Source organism: Cupressus sempervirens, chromosome 7, assembly GCF_028749045.1.
Source record: "Cupressus sempervirens isolate cs-2001-9-10 chromosome 7, ASM2874904v1, whole genome shotgun sequence".
NCBI classification, from domain to species: Eukaryota; Viridiplantae; Streptophyta; class Pinopsida; order Cupressales; family Cupressaceae; genus Cupressus; species Cupressus sempervirens.
In genome coordinates, this window is record NC_143124.1 from 357,691,077 (window position 1) to 357,705,496 (window position 14,420).

At 36.1% G+C, this 14,420-nt stretch overlaps 1 protein-coding gene across 1 annotated transcript in view; it reads left to right on the top strand.

The window, feature by feature from the left end:
• The window catches only part of ARFC1 (ADP-ribosylation factor C1), a 32,878-nt gene extending 23,813 nt beyond the window's left edge, over positions 1–9,065 (top strand). The window contains exon 2 of the mRNA XM_089791444.1: positions 8,436–9,065. Coding sequence (XP_089647570.1) covers positions 8,436–8,789 — 354 coding nt within the window. The 3' untranslated portion in view covers positions 8,790–9,065. The remainder of the gene's footprint in view (positions 1–8,435) is intronic.
• Positions 9,066–14,420: the final 5,355 nt, after the last annotated feature.

Here is a 14,420-nt window from a genome sequence, read left to right on the forward strand (position 1 = left end):
ATTATACTCAGAAACAATGTATTGGCCTGCAACCATAGGAGCAGTCTCCAAAACTATCACTTTATCCTTAGAAACATTTCAGTTTTCCAACTTTCTTGAGATTGAGTAGTTTGAGAGCATGATAGGGAGAAACAGGAATAGTATTATGTTCAACAGACCTCCACGTTCTTTTCTTTGATGTCAAATATATTCAATTGCCTATCTATTTTAGCATTTATGTAATTGTTTCATGACATATCCTATTCTAGTTTATCTCTGTGCCTATGGAACAAAGGATCCAACTACCCCACCATTGAACATTGTGGCTTCTTTCTAATCGAAGCTAATCTATCTGCTCCATCATTTGACTTTCTGAAGCAAAGATAAAATGTTAAATTAATTTTGCAGGTCATCTCCTTTCTTCAAGGCCCAATTTAGTTTTCCAATTCTAGACTCCTCTTGGCTTCATGTTATTTATAAAGAATTGAGTCTCCATCCTAATTCAATTATTGAATTCTAAGACCAAATATTGGCCTCTATTGTCACCTTTCCCTATAATCTATCTTGTAGTCCAAAGTGTTGTTTTTCCATCTCCAAGGTCTCTGTTGATCTAAATTTTTGTAAGAGTTTTTGCCCTTCACCCACCATGCATTTGTGTAAGGTCTGTGGCATTTCTAAGTATGTTCCAAGTATGGAGGCATTTTTATATTTCTAAGTCTAGGTAAGCTGTTCGAGTTGTGGAATCTTCCTTCTTGGCTTGCCTTTTCTCCCATTTCTACTTTCTTTTCTGTCCTTGTTAACTTCTTCGCCTAGGCATACCTTTCATGGGTCCCTTGTCTTTTTCTTTGTTTTATTGAAGTTTTTGACTTGGCCTTGCTAGAATTCTTCCTGCCCCGATTCTGATCTGTGATTAGCGGTGTGTGTCATGAGCAATCTATGTCCCGCAAGCTTTGAAACTGTCACCTATTTGCATTGTTCATCCAGTCACCTCCCTGCACGAATAGGCAGCCATTAATGCTCTGGTGGATGCAAAATCTTCCAGAAGGTTTTTGTGGTCAGAAAAGTACAATATAAGACTGAGGATGTGGTTTCATGTGGACAGAGGTGTGCAAATGAAGAGAACAGCAAGGGCTGCCATTAACAAGGGAGTTAAGGTTCCAAACTCTAAGGGACCCTTACCATTACTTTCAAGGATTATTGTAGCGTGTAGAGGACATTTTACCATGCCTCTCTAAGTCCATTTCCACAGAAAGAAGATATTTTTAGCTGCAATTTAAGGTGGAACGGTGCTCAATTACTATGGGTTGTCCTCGACATATTTTAGCCTTGAGGTGGTGGCCATGGTTGTTGATCTTGATGCCCTTTCTTAGTGTATAATGGACTGAAGGGGGGAGCAAAAGGATTATTATGTAATTTTCCAAAACCCTAATTCAAAGTTCATAACTTTTAGAGTTTGAAAACCACAATGCTCAATTAGCATGGGTTGTCCTTCACACATTTCTGTCTTGAGTTGGCACTTATCATGGATTTTGACGTCCTTTTTTAGTGTTCAATGAACTGAGAGCGAAAAAAGGATTATTATGAAATATCCAAAACCTGTAATCTGAAGTCGTTCATAACCCCAGAGTTTGAGAAAATAGATTTGAGGACAAAAACATTTTTGGCCGAAGGAGCAGTTCTTATCTAGAGGTCACTTTTGAGTAAGATCTATTAGATTTCCACAATCCATGAGAATGAGATACGCTTTCTGGATTTGATTGTGTAGAGTTTTTTTATCATCAATGTTTCGGATCATACTACATGATCCATCATCAGGATGCAGGAGAACATAAAATGATAGATTGCAAATCTAGCACACCACAAAAATAACAAAGGGGAAGGGGGGCTGAGGAGAGAGAAAAGAAGGTACAAGGGTGACAAGACCAGACACCAACCTGAACAAGAAACCAATAAATACCAGCTTATAAACAAATTTAATAAAATAAAATAATAATATTAATAACAAATAATAAATAATTAAACAATAAAAATAATGGGACAATAAAACCATAAAAAGAAGAAGACCATAAAGAATTGAATGTCTACAAAAAATAAAAATAACACGAGTATATTAATGAAATCTAAAAATAGGAACTTATGTAGATAAGAGTTATTTACTAAATCCTATTTTTAGATTTCATTAATATACTCGTGTTATTTTTATTTTTTGTAGACATTCAATTCTTTATGGTCTTCTTCTTTTTATGGTTTTATTGTCCCATTATTTTTATTGTTTAATTATTTATTATTTGTTATTAATATTATTATTTTATTTTATTAAATTTATTTATAAGCTGGTATTTATTGGTTTCTTGTTCAGGTTGGTGTCTGGTCTTGTCACCCTTGTACCTTCTTTTCTCTCTCCTCAGCCCCCCTCCCCCTTTGTTATTTTTGTGGTGTGCTAGATCTGCAATCTATCATTTTATGTTCTTCTCTTGCATCCTGATGATGGATCATGTAGTATGATCCGAAACGTTGATGATAAAAAAACTCTACACAACCAAATCCAGAAAGCATATCTCATTCACTTTTGAGTGTTAATGATGGTCAATATTGGCGATATTTGAGTCAGCATGACACTTATAGTTGTTGCAGGAGAATAGACTAGTGAAATTAGTGTTCATGGTGGCGCATCACATCTTCATCTTGTTTATGCAATATGAAGCGAGTTATTCTAGATCCCAGACTGAGCAGTGATTACTTTGTTCTGTTCTTGTAGCATTATTCCTGACTAAGTAGACCAGTTGCTGTTTATTGTTATGGTTGGCTAGCCTTTCTTATTTTCATTATAGCTGTTGTTTTTCACCTGGAGATTGCTGTGGTAATATCAAGTTGTATAGCATTTTGGTCCTATTTATTATTAACACACTCTAGTTTATCTTCAATTACGGGTTTGATCCGCAATCTGGGTGAATGTTATTCCAACATAATATCATGGAGAAAATTTATGCTGTGATTGACTTTTTGTTTAAACCAAAAGGCCGAAGCCCTTATAAATATATTAATAAATTATTAAATAGGAATAAGTGATTACAAAAAAGCCATAAAGGCATAAAGAAACAATGTAAGGAATTAAAGTATCTGAAACATAAAGATCTAAATGCCTAAAGAATACGTCGTACACAGTGAGAAAGGAAAACAAGGTAAAGAGAGAGAAGCTCCTAATTAATCTTCCATACACTCATGAAGATGCATGAAATGATCATAACATTTTCTGCTACGGGATTTAACCTTAGCAACTGGATAAAGGGGGGCATATGTATGCTGAATGAGAGTGAATAATGCAGCGACACGAGTCCCGACTGTAGCAGAAAACCCTGAATCCAGCTTGTCCTTATGATGAGCAAGGGTATGAGTGACATATCGAAAGTCTTGGGGGCATGTAATATGCTGAATGAGAGTGAATAATGCAATGACACGTGTCCCGATTGTAGCAGAAAACCCTGAATCCTGGTTGTCCTTATGATGAGCAAGGGTATGAGTGGCATATTGAAAGTCTTGCATCTCTATAGAGTGTTTGATGGCATCATAGACCAAATCATGTAGTGAACATGTTACCGGTTTTTCATTGTTGAGGAGCCCTTCAATAAGTGCATCACTGGATCACAGATTATAGGTTTGAATGGTAATGTATAAATCATTGTCTGAAACCACACCAAGCCTTACAACCTTATGCACTAACTTTATCACATCATCTTCAGATTGAAGGAAATCGATCACATTGGAAAGGAAAATGGAAATAATATGATGAAGATAAATTAATCTACGAGTTAAAGGGGCCAAGACATCTTCACCAATTACCAAACAAACATTTCTTGCACAGTCGACACAGTCCATATGAAACAATAGATTGAGATCACTGTTTGAAACTCGGACTGTGAGAGCATGTTGACCATACAGAGGTCAGAGTACTGCCTGATAATTGGAGGGGCTGTAGTCCATATTGTAGATCTGACAGTGCAGATCAACTCTAATTTTCTTGCTGTTATCAAAGATCGATTCTGATGATGCCATGAATTCCCAGGATACCAAGAGGCATGTGACAATTTTCACGAAGGAGCATGTGAATTAAGTAGTAACAAGCACTGAATACCAATAATGTGAATTGACTTATGCAGTGCAAGCCATGGCATGCAAACTGTGGAAACAGGTTGTCAAGCTGCAACAGATGGCATTCAGGCTGGTTTGGGTAAATTTGAATTTGAAAGCCATTGTGTAAGATTGACAAGTATTGGTCTGCGACAACAATGGATCAGATGTGCCAAATGATTTGGTGGCAGAGAATCCCGAAAAGAATGGGATGAATCACATTGTCGCGATGACAATAGTCATTTGAATCGTGCCCATGAAATGAAAAATTGCAAAATGGACATGGCAAGAGCAGAAATAGCACGAGTAAATCACGGGGAATGGCGAATGGAAGTAGGAAGTGGGAGAACAACAATCAATGTTCTTGGTAGGAAGTGAGAGATAAAAGCGGTATGGCAGTATCCCAATAAACTGGACAATATGGCAGACATGCTGATTAGTATGGTGACATGTGAATCAGTTGCACCAAATTCACGTGGATTGGTGCACTACTGTTGCAGAGATTTGGATGCCAGGAAAATTGGTTAGTGAGAGTAAATGGAAGTGCAGGCACATAGAAGAAAAGGGGAACTCAAAAGAATTGGAAAACATGCATGGGAACTTTGGGGCAAGTTAAGGCAAATGGAATGGGGAGGTGAGTCGACCGTTAACTCAAAAAAGCCTTTCAGAATTCAAAATTGAAACAAAATCCATAAATCCAGCTAACTGGGGGGTAGTGGCATTAAAGCTGAGTTGTTGATAATCGCAACTGTAGTTTTCCAACATATCTGCTAACCGGTTGCCTTAACAGAATGTGTATGAGATCTGATAGGATGCAAATTTGGACTATGGAGTCCTAATTTGAACCATTATGTAATAAATCTTCCAGTTGGTGCAAGATTGTGATTTGAGTGCCTCCATAATTAATAATGAATCTCCTTCAATATGGATATGGGGAATTCCCAATCTGATAGCGTATTGTAGACCAGAGAGGAGCAGTAGGGCCTCAGCTTGGTTATTGCAAAATTGCTTCTGGGCTGTGATTGTTATTGCAAAACCATGTTTAAATCTAGTTTGTTAAGTTTGGTTCATTATATTTGAAGCTACATCTACCTTTCACGATGATCTCAACATACATATTGGGCTTGAATGCAATCTGCATGAATGCAAGGCATATTTTCTGGATATCCCCCTGCAATACATGTTTTGTATATTTCATCTGGATTTGTTGGATTAGAGAAAAGCTAGAAAAACACAGTTTGTGATCCGAAATGTTGGTGCTAAAAAACAAACACAATTGAATCCAGAAACAAAAAATCTCATAGAGCAAAGCTGTTGAGTGTGTAGCTCAACTTGGAGGTGAAAGTTGTTTTTAATGTTGTGTTTCAGGGTTTATGGGGTTTGATTTTACATCGGAGTTGTTAATTCTGTGGGTAGACATTGATACACATTTACGGTTTGTACGATGCTGACTTCATTCCATTATATATGTCAACTATTTACCCTAAAATTGAGTGTGACATTATAAATTATATCAGAGCAGCTGGTTTAAAATAAAATTTGCTGTCATATTTAGTAGGGACAAAATATCCATCTTGACACTAGAGCAATTGCTTTGGCTTTATTATTGGAAGCTTTTTCAATGCGAATTGCAGTCGCAATGGTCATATTTCCAGAATCCAGACATCTTTGATAATTCCTTCTTCAGGCAACTTAGGTTTCCTTTGGAGGTCTCTTAAAAGTTGTGACTAGCCCTCCCATTGAATGGGTGCTCCTTTTTTAAAATTTGATTTTGACATCATAAATTATATCAGAGCAGCTGATTTAAAATAAAACTTGCAGTCATATTTAGCAGGGACAAAATATTGATCTTGACACTGGAGAAATTGCTTTAGCTTTATTATTGGAAGCTTTTTTAATGTGAATTGCACTTGCAATGGTCATATTTTTAGAATCCAGACATCTTTGATAATTCCTCCTTCAGCCAGCTTAGGTTTCCTTTGGAGCTCTCTCAAAAATTTTGTCTGCCCCCCATCATTGAATGAGTGTTCCTTTTTTTCATTTATCCCATCTGGTATAAAAGTTTTTAGAGTTCTTTTTTGTTTGCTCGATATCAGGTATATGTTTGATTTATTATCTAATTCAAAACTTTTTTGAATCTTATTTTGCAGTTTTTCGATAAGTTGGTAGAACTTCCAAAGTTTTAGTTTATTGCAATGCAATTTAAAAAAATAAAATTACAAGCTATGTGCCAGAAACATCTCAATCGCTTATCACAATTGAACTGAATCTCAGGTCACGGCGTCAAGGGTAAATGAGCCCTTTTTGGTTCAACAGGTACTCATATTGATGCCCTCTCCAGAGGTTTAAAATGGATATGAAACCTATGGCTTCATGACAGAAAACAAGAGTGGCATCTCCAGAATTTTAATTACCGTTTCGAGAAATCAACTTTACTCCTGTTAAGAAATGTCAAGATGGACACCCATACAACTATAATATGGCAAGATGAGAATAATGAGGTGAACTCTCTGGGTGCTGATATTAACTAGATTCGAGCTGATCTGATAAATGACAAGGACTGCCCAGGAAACTTCTGTCACCTCTATCCAGCTCAATTTGCATGCAATTACCTATCACCTATAACAACTCTAACAGGCTCATCTTGCCTTAATACAACTGTATACAGATGCTAAGAGTGTTTCAAAATGCAGCAAATTAACCTATCAGTCTGTCACTTATTATTATTAGAATGGGTTTTAGTGATAGTGCAATGTTAACCATAAAGATTTTAGTTACCTGCAGCTATGTTGGTGATGCTTTGTGGTGCAGCAATTTTACATGTAACAAAGGTGGTAGTATTCCAAATTGCCACAATGCGCTCTGTCAATTTTTGCTCTAATTATCCAACAGAAATGCTCAATAGCCTGTATTATTCCTGTTGGGAGTGATTCTATTGCTTGCATTAATGCTGTAGGTGTGGCTGACCAACTAGGGCACACAATTGAGCAAGTTTGGTAGTATTTGAGAGCTGCATAAAAGACATAAACTGCCATGTGGATATTTTTTGGTGGTAGCAGATTTTGAAGCAACAAAAGAGAGTAAGTCTAGGGGGCAGTTTGTGTGGCTGTCTATCATGTTCCCTCTAGTTGAGACAACTATTCATTGTCCTTGATAATAACTATAAGTCTATTTCCTAGCGGAGAGGTGCCCTTTCATCTCTTTAACAGCGACCGTTTTCCCTTGATTGAGCAACTTTATTGTGCATACCCCTTTTTATGGGCGATTCTTCATCTTTCCTTGCAGATACCAACTTCCCAGTTATTTTTTTCCCTCTTCTTTCTTGGTGGGTATGCCTTCCATATTTTTGGGTGCTGTTTTCCTATTGTTGGTGGCCCCCTTTTCTTGACTTAGGACTGGTATTATTTTCCTTGCTAGGAGGCATTGATATGCTCCCTTAACTGTGGCTGTTTGCTCACTGCCAAGCATCAACAGTTACAGCCTAGTAAGTGTATTCGTTCTATAAAACTTGCTTACATTCTTGAGATATTTATATCTATGTTATTTATATCTATATTATGCTGTACAGTTGTCAGGAGATTGCTTTTAGTGTTCTGTATCTTGTCAACCATATTTAAATATAATATGAAAATGACATTTCCGTGCCTGTACCTGTCCTCATGTGTGTCCCTGTTCTGCTTAAGCATGCATCATATTTCAAATAGGATTGAAATAATATAGTTCTTACAATTTGGATGAGCAATTTTTTTCTTCCTTTATATAAGTGTATTCATAGTACATACTATAAAACGTTCTTACCTGAAATTTTTTTAATCTACGGTATGCTGTATTGTCATTAGGAGATCTACTGTCAATCAAGATAGTAAATATTTTTTTTGCTACATGAGATACATTGATGAAGATGCAGCCCATATTTTTGTTTTGTAATTGCATTTTTTGTCAGCTGAGTTGGGAAATATTGAGGATAAATCTACTATTTTGGTATGTCTTACTCCTCTTTGACCCAATACATGTCCCAGGCAGTGGCAAAAAATGTATTTTAAAATTTTGCTTATAAATGGTGAAGTTTCTGTCTGTTAAATTCTTCCAGCTTGATTTTGCTTGTACGTTTATAATCTTCAATCTCAATTTTGTTTCAGTAGTCAAGAAGCAAACATTATATTTGAACATCATTAATTAGCAAAGATTATGAAAAATTATGTCTTGCTGAAGGCAGGCTAGTGCATGATTTGATTTGGTGTTGTAAAACATTACCGAAGTCTCTTAAACGCTGTTTGTAATGAAAGCATATACTTACAATGAGTTCTTTTGCAATGAGGTGCCATCAGGTATGGGACTTGGGTGGTCAAGAACGTCTTCGAGCATCATGGGCAACATACTACCGAGGCACAAATTCGGTTGTGGTAGTTGTTGACAGTACGGATAGAGCAAGGATTGCAATTATTAAAGATGAGCTTTTTAAACTCTTGCAGCATGAAGATCTTGAACATGCTGTTTTACTTGTCTTCGCTAATAAGCAGGACCTTAAAGAAGCAATGACCCCTGCTGAGATTAGTGATGCTCTATCCTTACATACTATAAAAAATCATGATTGGCACATACAAGCTTGTTGTGCTTTAACAGGGGAAGGCCTATATGATGGGCTGGGCTGGATTGCACAACGTGTGACTGGATCAAGTTGAGTTCCGGACTTAAAATTTTCTATTTTCATGTAAGATGTTTTCTTAATTTTTGGTCCTTAATTGTGAAGGCAATGAATATGTAGTTTTCTAAAAGCAATCTGTTTTTTGAGCTGCACTTTGCAATGCTCTTATAAATAAATTATTGGTTTGGATTTTGTTTCCTTTGTTGCAACAATTTATCCGCAGAACATGCTGCCTCTTATAGGTATGCACACTTGCATCAGCCAACTACCCTGTTCAAAAGTTCACATTTATGATTAATTTTTTTTATTTGAATTGCCCTTGTCAATTATTAGTCAAATCACTCTTAGTTCCATTCACAATTAGTTGTAAGTTTGAAATACAGCACAAGTACTATATTCTTTAGACTTGCAGATCAAATACACCATCCTTTATGATAACTCCCGCTTGCTTCATCTATGCATTCTCCGGAGGCATGTACATCATTCATTTTGGTCGCTAAATGATGATGATTGAGTTGAAATAATACAGTGAGGATATATTTCACTCAGACCAGGTATTGCAGGTTTCATAACCAAAGTATGTATAAGATGCATTGCACGTCAGTAGTAATTGTGACGTGTATGTGAAACATCAATAATTATTACTTCATAATTTTAATAGAACATGACATTTTTTATACTTACTGTACATCATATATTCTTCTATCAACTTGTTTGCAAGAGTTGCATTTTATTAACAAATTATAACATAAGATCCAAAATCCAAGTTTGGACAAAATATTGCAATGATAATATCCAGTCCCTTTCAGTTTAAGTTAACAATAGCCTTTGGAGTGGAGTGCTCTATTTCAGTGTACGGTTTTAGAACAATATTTGAAAGCTAGTGTAGGCAAATAAATGTGTTAAAAGCTGTGAAATGATAACCAAACTCTCTTTGAAAGGTGGGATATCGAAGCTTGTTTTACATGGGAGGGAAGAGAGTCTTCTACTAGCTACAAGAAGAGTGAAACCAGTTCAGCCCCACATAATTACCTCTTGGCTTAAAGTAGGATATCCTTATAAAGTGTCCTATCAATGCTACTTCCAGTCAATCTCTATTAGTCAAATCGTGGTGATTAAAATCCGAGTCAGGAAATACTGCAGTAAGAGAAAGTGCGTAGAAGGATGAGCTGAACATTGTAGATTTTAAATTTTTTTCTTCCAAATTGGAAAAACAGGAAAATAGTGTGGTTTTGCCATTCTGTAATAGCGTCTATAAGCTATTCTACAATGGCTAGCGTGAGTTGCGTTTACCATACACAGTGAGGCAGTTAAATTGAATGATGTATAATTTCCTGCTATTTGTTACTTTCCTAATCAGAAACTTTCTTAGTAAGATAGATTTATAAATCAAGCATTTCATCATTGATTTTTAGCTTTCACGTTACTTAAATAAAATTTCTTAACTTGTTTGATGTTTTCAAATATATTCTACACGCATAATGAAAACATATGGTAATGGCAATTTTTTGCGTGAACACGAGGCTTTTTCAGAATAACGCAGCGGAAAGTGTTCATATGGTCCAATTCTATAGAGTTTGTTTTACCTAAAATTAGTCTATCAATTTTAATTAAAAAAGATAATAATTGGAAAAGAAAGATCATATCGAACTGAAGGATATCCGTGCCCATGGTGGATGTACTTTTATTTTAAATTCAATACGTAAAATGCCAACTCACTTTCAATGAATTAATCTTATTCTTTTACTTGATTTGGCATTTAGGCACACCATTACGATTCCCAAGGAATTTAGCAATAGAAAATACTGTGCAATTTTGCGTAACCATTTGTCGTAACCTTTTCGCTTATGTATATATATAAATGCACAGCTATCATTATTTGTCCTTGAATAGAAAATATCTTTTAAGAATAAGTTAAAATAAATAACAATTAAAAACTGCACACACCTATTAATTTTTCTTTTGTATTTCATGACATTCCTAACAAAACCAAACTATGCAAGGCTGTTTCAGTAGATGTGCTTTTTCTCCCCTTTCGAATCAAATTGTAAAGATTTATTCAAATGAACTCACTTATACAAAGCATAGGCCAGAGGCTAATTGAGACAAAAACAACAGATAAGGGGTCCAAAAGAATCTTCAATTCCCAATACTACATAATCCTATCCTCCCACATTAACCTCTCTAGGTTTCAAAGATAATTAAGAGGGTAAACTATCCCTCCCTTTAGTATCAAAACCATCATCGTAGCTTATTTGGCCAATCAATTAGCCACTTTATTCCACTCTTTGGGGATATGGTAAAAGGAAACAAACTCTAAGGAGTGGTTAGGCTCAAAATTTGTTGGATCATAGAGGTTAATTGTCAACTAACATTATACAAATCCTATTTGTTCAACATATCCACAACAATCTAAGAGTTTGACTCAGATTGTTTTTATCTATGCAAGAGAAATGCCTTTCTCAATTGTACTCGTAATAGCAAGAGGCTCATACTTCATAAATAGAGAGGAGAAAACATCTTCATCATTATCTCTACCACCAATACCAACATGCTCTGGGTTCCCATGAGAGAATACATCTGTATTAATCTTCAAGACAACACTTGGAAGAGGCCTTTCACTTAACATGACAATATGTTTAGCCAACATTGTATCCTTGTCTACTATCTTCCATACTCAAATTCCTCACAATAGCTTAAACATTGGGATCTACATTTTTAGATATATCACACTTAGCATAAATAGTCTCCAAGAGCTTGCCAAACTATCTTTTGCTACAAAAGGGGACTCCCTAGTTTGGTATCACATAAAACCTTATGGTTTGTTTCCAACCAAAGATTCTAGATAGTGAGAGTAGGCCCAACAATTGAAACTGTTCGTAGAAAAGATGTCTTCGTTGGAGGTCTACTTGTACTTCCAAAATTCAATTAAGGAGGTGGCATGAATATAGGCATGTCGCCATGACCCCTATTGCCTATGCCATATCTCTCTCGAGAAAGGGCATTATAAAAATAAATGAGAGTTGCATTCTACACTACACTTACAAAGAACATAAGTAGGCAAACACCAAAACCCGCGCCTCTGAAGATTCGTTGAAGTAAGGCATTTCCTTTGAACAACTAGCTATAAGAAAAAGTTATGCCAAGGAAAGCTATTCCATACCTTCTTCCACCATTGCACATTGTCTAGACCATGCCTTTGTGCATCAAACAAAGTATACCTTGCAACAACTGTAAATTTTCTTTTTGGGTTGGGACACTAGGGCAAAATATCTGATGCAACGAGACTTCTAGGTTACCCTACTGGAGGTAATCCGGATCCATGCAAATAATCACACAATGGAAACACAACACAAGATGCACAATTTGATACCAATTCTCAACTCTTTATTCTTAAAATACCTATTTACATGTAATATGCTTGACTGTAAGGCCTTTTGAGTTAGGGTCAAATACAATAGCAATTACAAAAATAGTTCTGCAAGATCCCTCAAGATCCAATCCCAACACTAGCTAGTCTAGATCCACACTATGGTAGAAACCTCTAAGAAAGATTTTAATTTGTGCTTGCAAGCCCACCAAGCAATCTCCTTGTTTCCCAAGATTCAACTACTAGCCTTTCTCAAAATTCGCTCTTCTGCCACATCCTCTTCTCCAAGTTGGATGAATAATAATCATGATCACTTAAGACTCCACAAAACACCCCTACTTATACCCAACTAAGCCATAGGTCGTCCTAGCCCGTTTCACATTAAAATAAACCCTTACATTAAATATATGCATAAGCCACCAATCGGCTGCAACACTCATTAACTACCCACAACCCAAATTAAATGCCATGATTGGCCCATAGACAACTTAGTTAACACAAAACCAAGACCAAATCGAGCATCAAAAAAAATCCTCGTCGAGTGTTAGCATTCCACTAGACATAACCGAGCCCCTTCATTGTCCGATCTACTTGGTCAACAAAGCAATCAAACTAGGCAATATAAATCGTGCTCCTAGTGCATGCCGAGTTCCTGCAAGCATCGTCGAGTGCGTTTGACGACCGAGTGCCCCAAGCTATGCTGAGCTCCTTTGACAAATGATCACCTCTAGGATCTGTGATCTATTCATCAACTGAGTTCTCAACCAAGAATTCCCAAAAACTGATTGAGTAACCTCTATTGAGCACCTCTCCTTCAATAGAGTACCAGTCCAAGCACCCTCCAAAGCAACTATCGAGCCTTCTCCCATGAACTCCAAAGTAGCCACTGAGAAAACCCAAGATGCTCTTGCATCAATATTTCTTTCTTCAAGGGAACACCATAATCTTCTCTCCAAGATTTTAGCCATTTCAATACAATCTTCAACTGAACCTCCCAATGGCTACTCACATGGCTCTTACTAATAAGCAAACTCAGAGTAACCATGACACTTTATGGTTTTAAAATTCTACACCCTTTCTTTTTTCAAAAACATTAGTAAAAATATTACAAAGAGAATAAGTTGAGGGAAACTAGCAAGAATGGGAGAGTAACCATCCCAAGAGTCTTTTTGTTTGTTTGATAAGTGATAAATTTATTGATTCATAGACAATTTTACATTTTCAAAAGAGAAGGCCTAAATGCCTTGATTTTCAATACCCACCCATACATTGCAACCCAAAAACCAACACACTACCCCTTCGACCATTGATACAAACACACAAACATGACAGAGAAAATTAGGCCCTACTACATAAAATAGACGATCAAAACACAACCAACTAGGAGCTCACACTTGGTGACTCCTTTAGTTTTTACACCACCCATTGTTGAATGACAACAACCTTAGCACTATGAGCTAGCTATATACTCTGCCTTAATCTAGAAAGTTTTCTTGTTTCTCGCATCACAAGAACTGACACCATCTCATCATTACAATCACACCCCTCTATCCGAAACCTCCATCATGTGCTCATGTATATCGTCGCCTACATCTACTAAACCATCACTCCACCTCATCATTACTTAGTCACATTCAGAAAGGATGTCGACAAAGGATCATTTCTCAAAGAAAAAGATTAAGATGTCTAAAGTCTTCTACCGGTTCAATTTGATCTTACAAGTTCACACCTACATTAGCCATTTTATCCGCTAACACATTCCCACCCCTTCTAGTGTGACTAACATGAAAATATTCAAATCCTTCTATTGCACTAAGTTTTATTGCTTTAAAATTGTGGATTGTTTTTTATTGTGCTAAGTTTTATTGCCTCATCATTACTTAGTCATAGTCAGAAATGATGTCGACAATGTTAAATATGTTAGCTGTGTGAGAAATTGGAATTAATTTGCGTTTATAGATCTATCATGTGTATCTATACATTATTACATTATTATCGATTGCTCATTGATTATATATATATATAACTTATAACTTATAAGTTATATATATATACCTTATAAATGTATTTTATATTACTAATATAAGTCAAGCATTTTGTAATAACCCTTTGTCATTTATCTTTACCACCTTTATCGAATGATTTGTTATCAACATTATTGATCCTGGTCTGTTGGTGCTGTAAGCACATTATAATTACTGATTGGACAGTCTTGACTAAGGGACATGTCCTCTTTCCCTGTGTTTCATATATATATAATGCGATGGATATACTTGATCAATCACCAAGGCAGTCAAG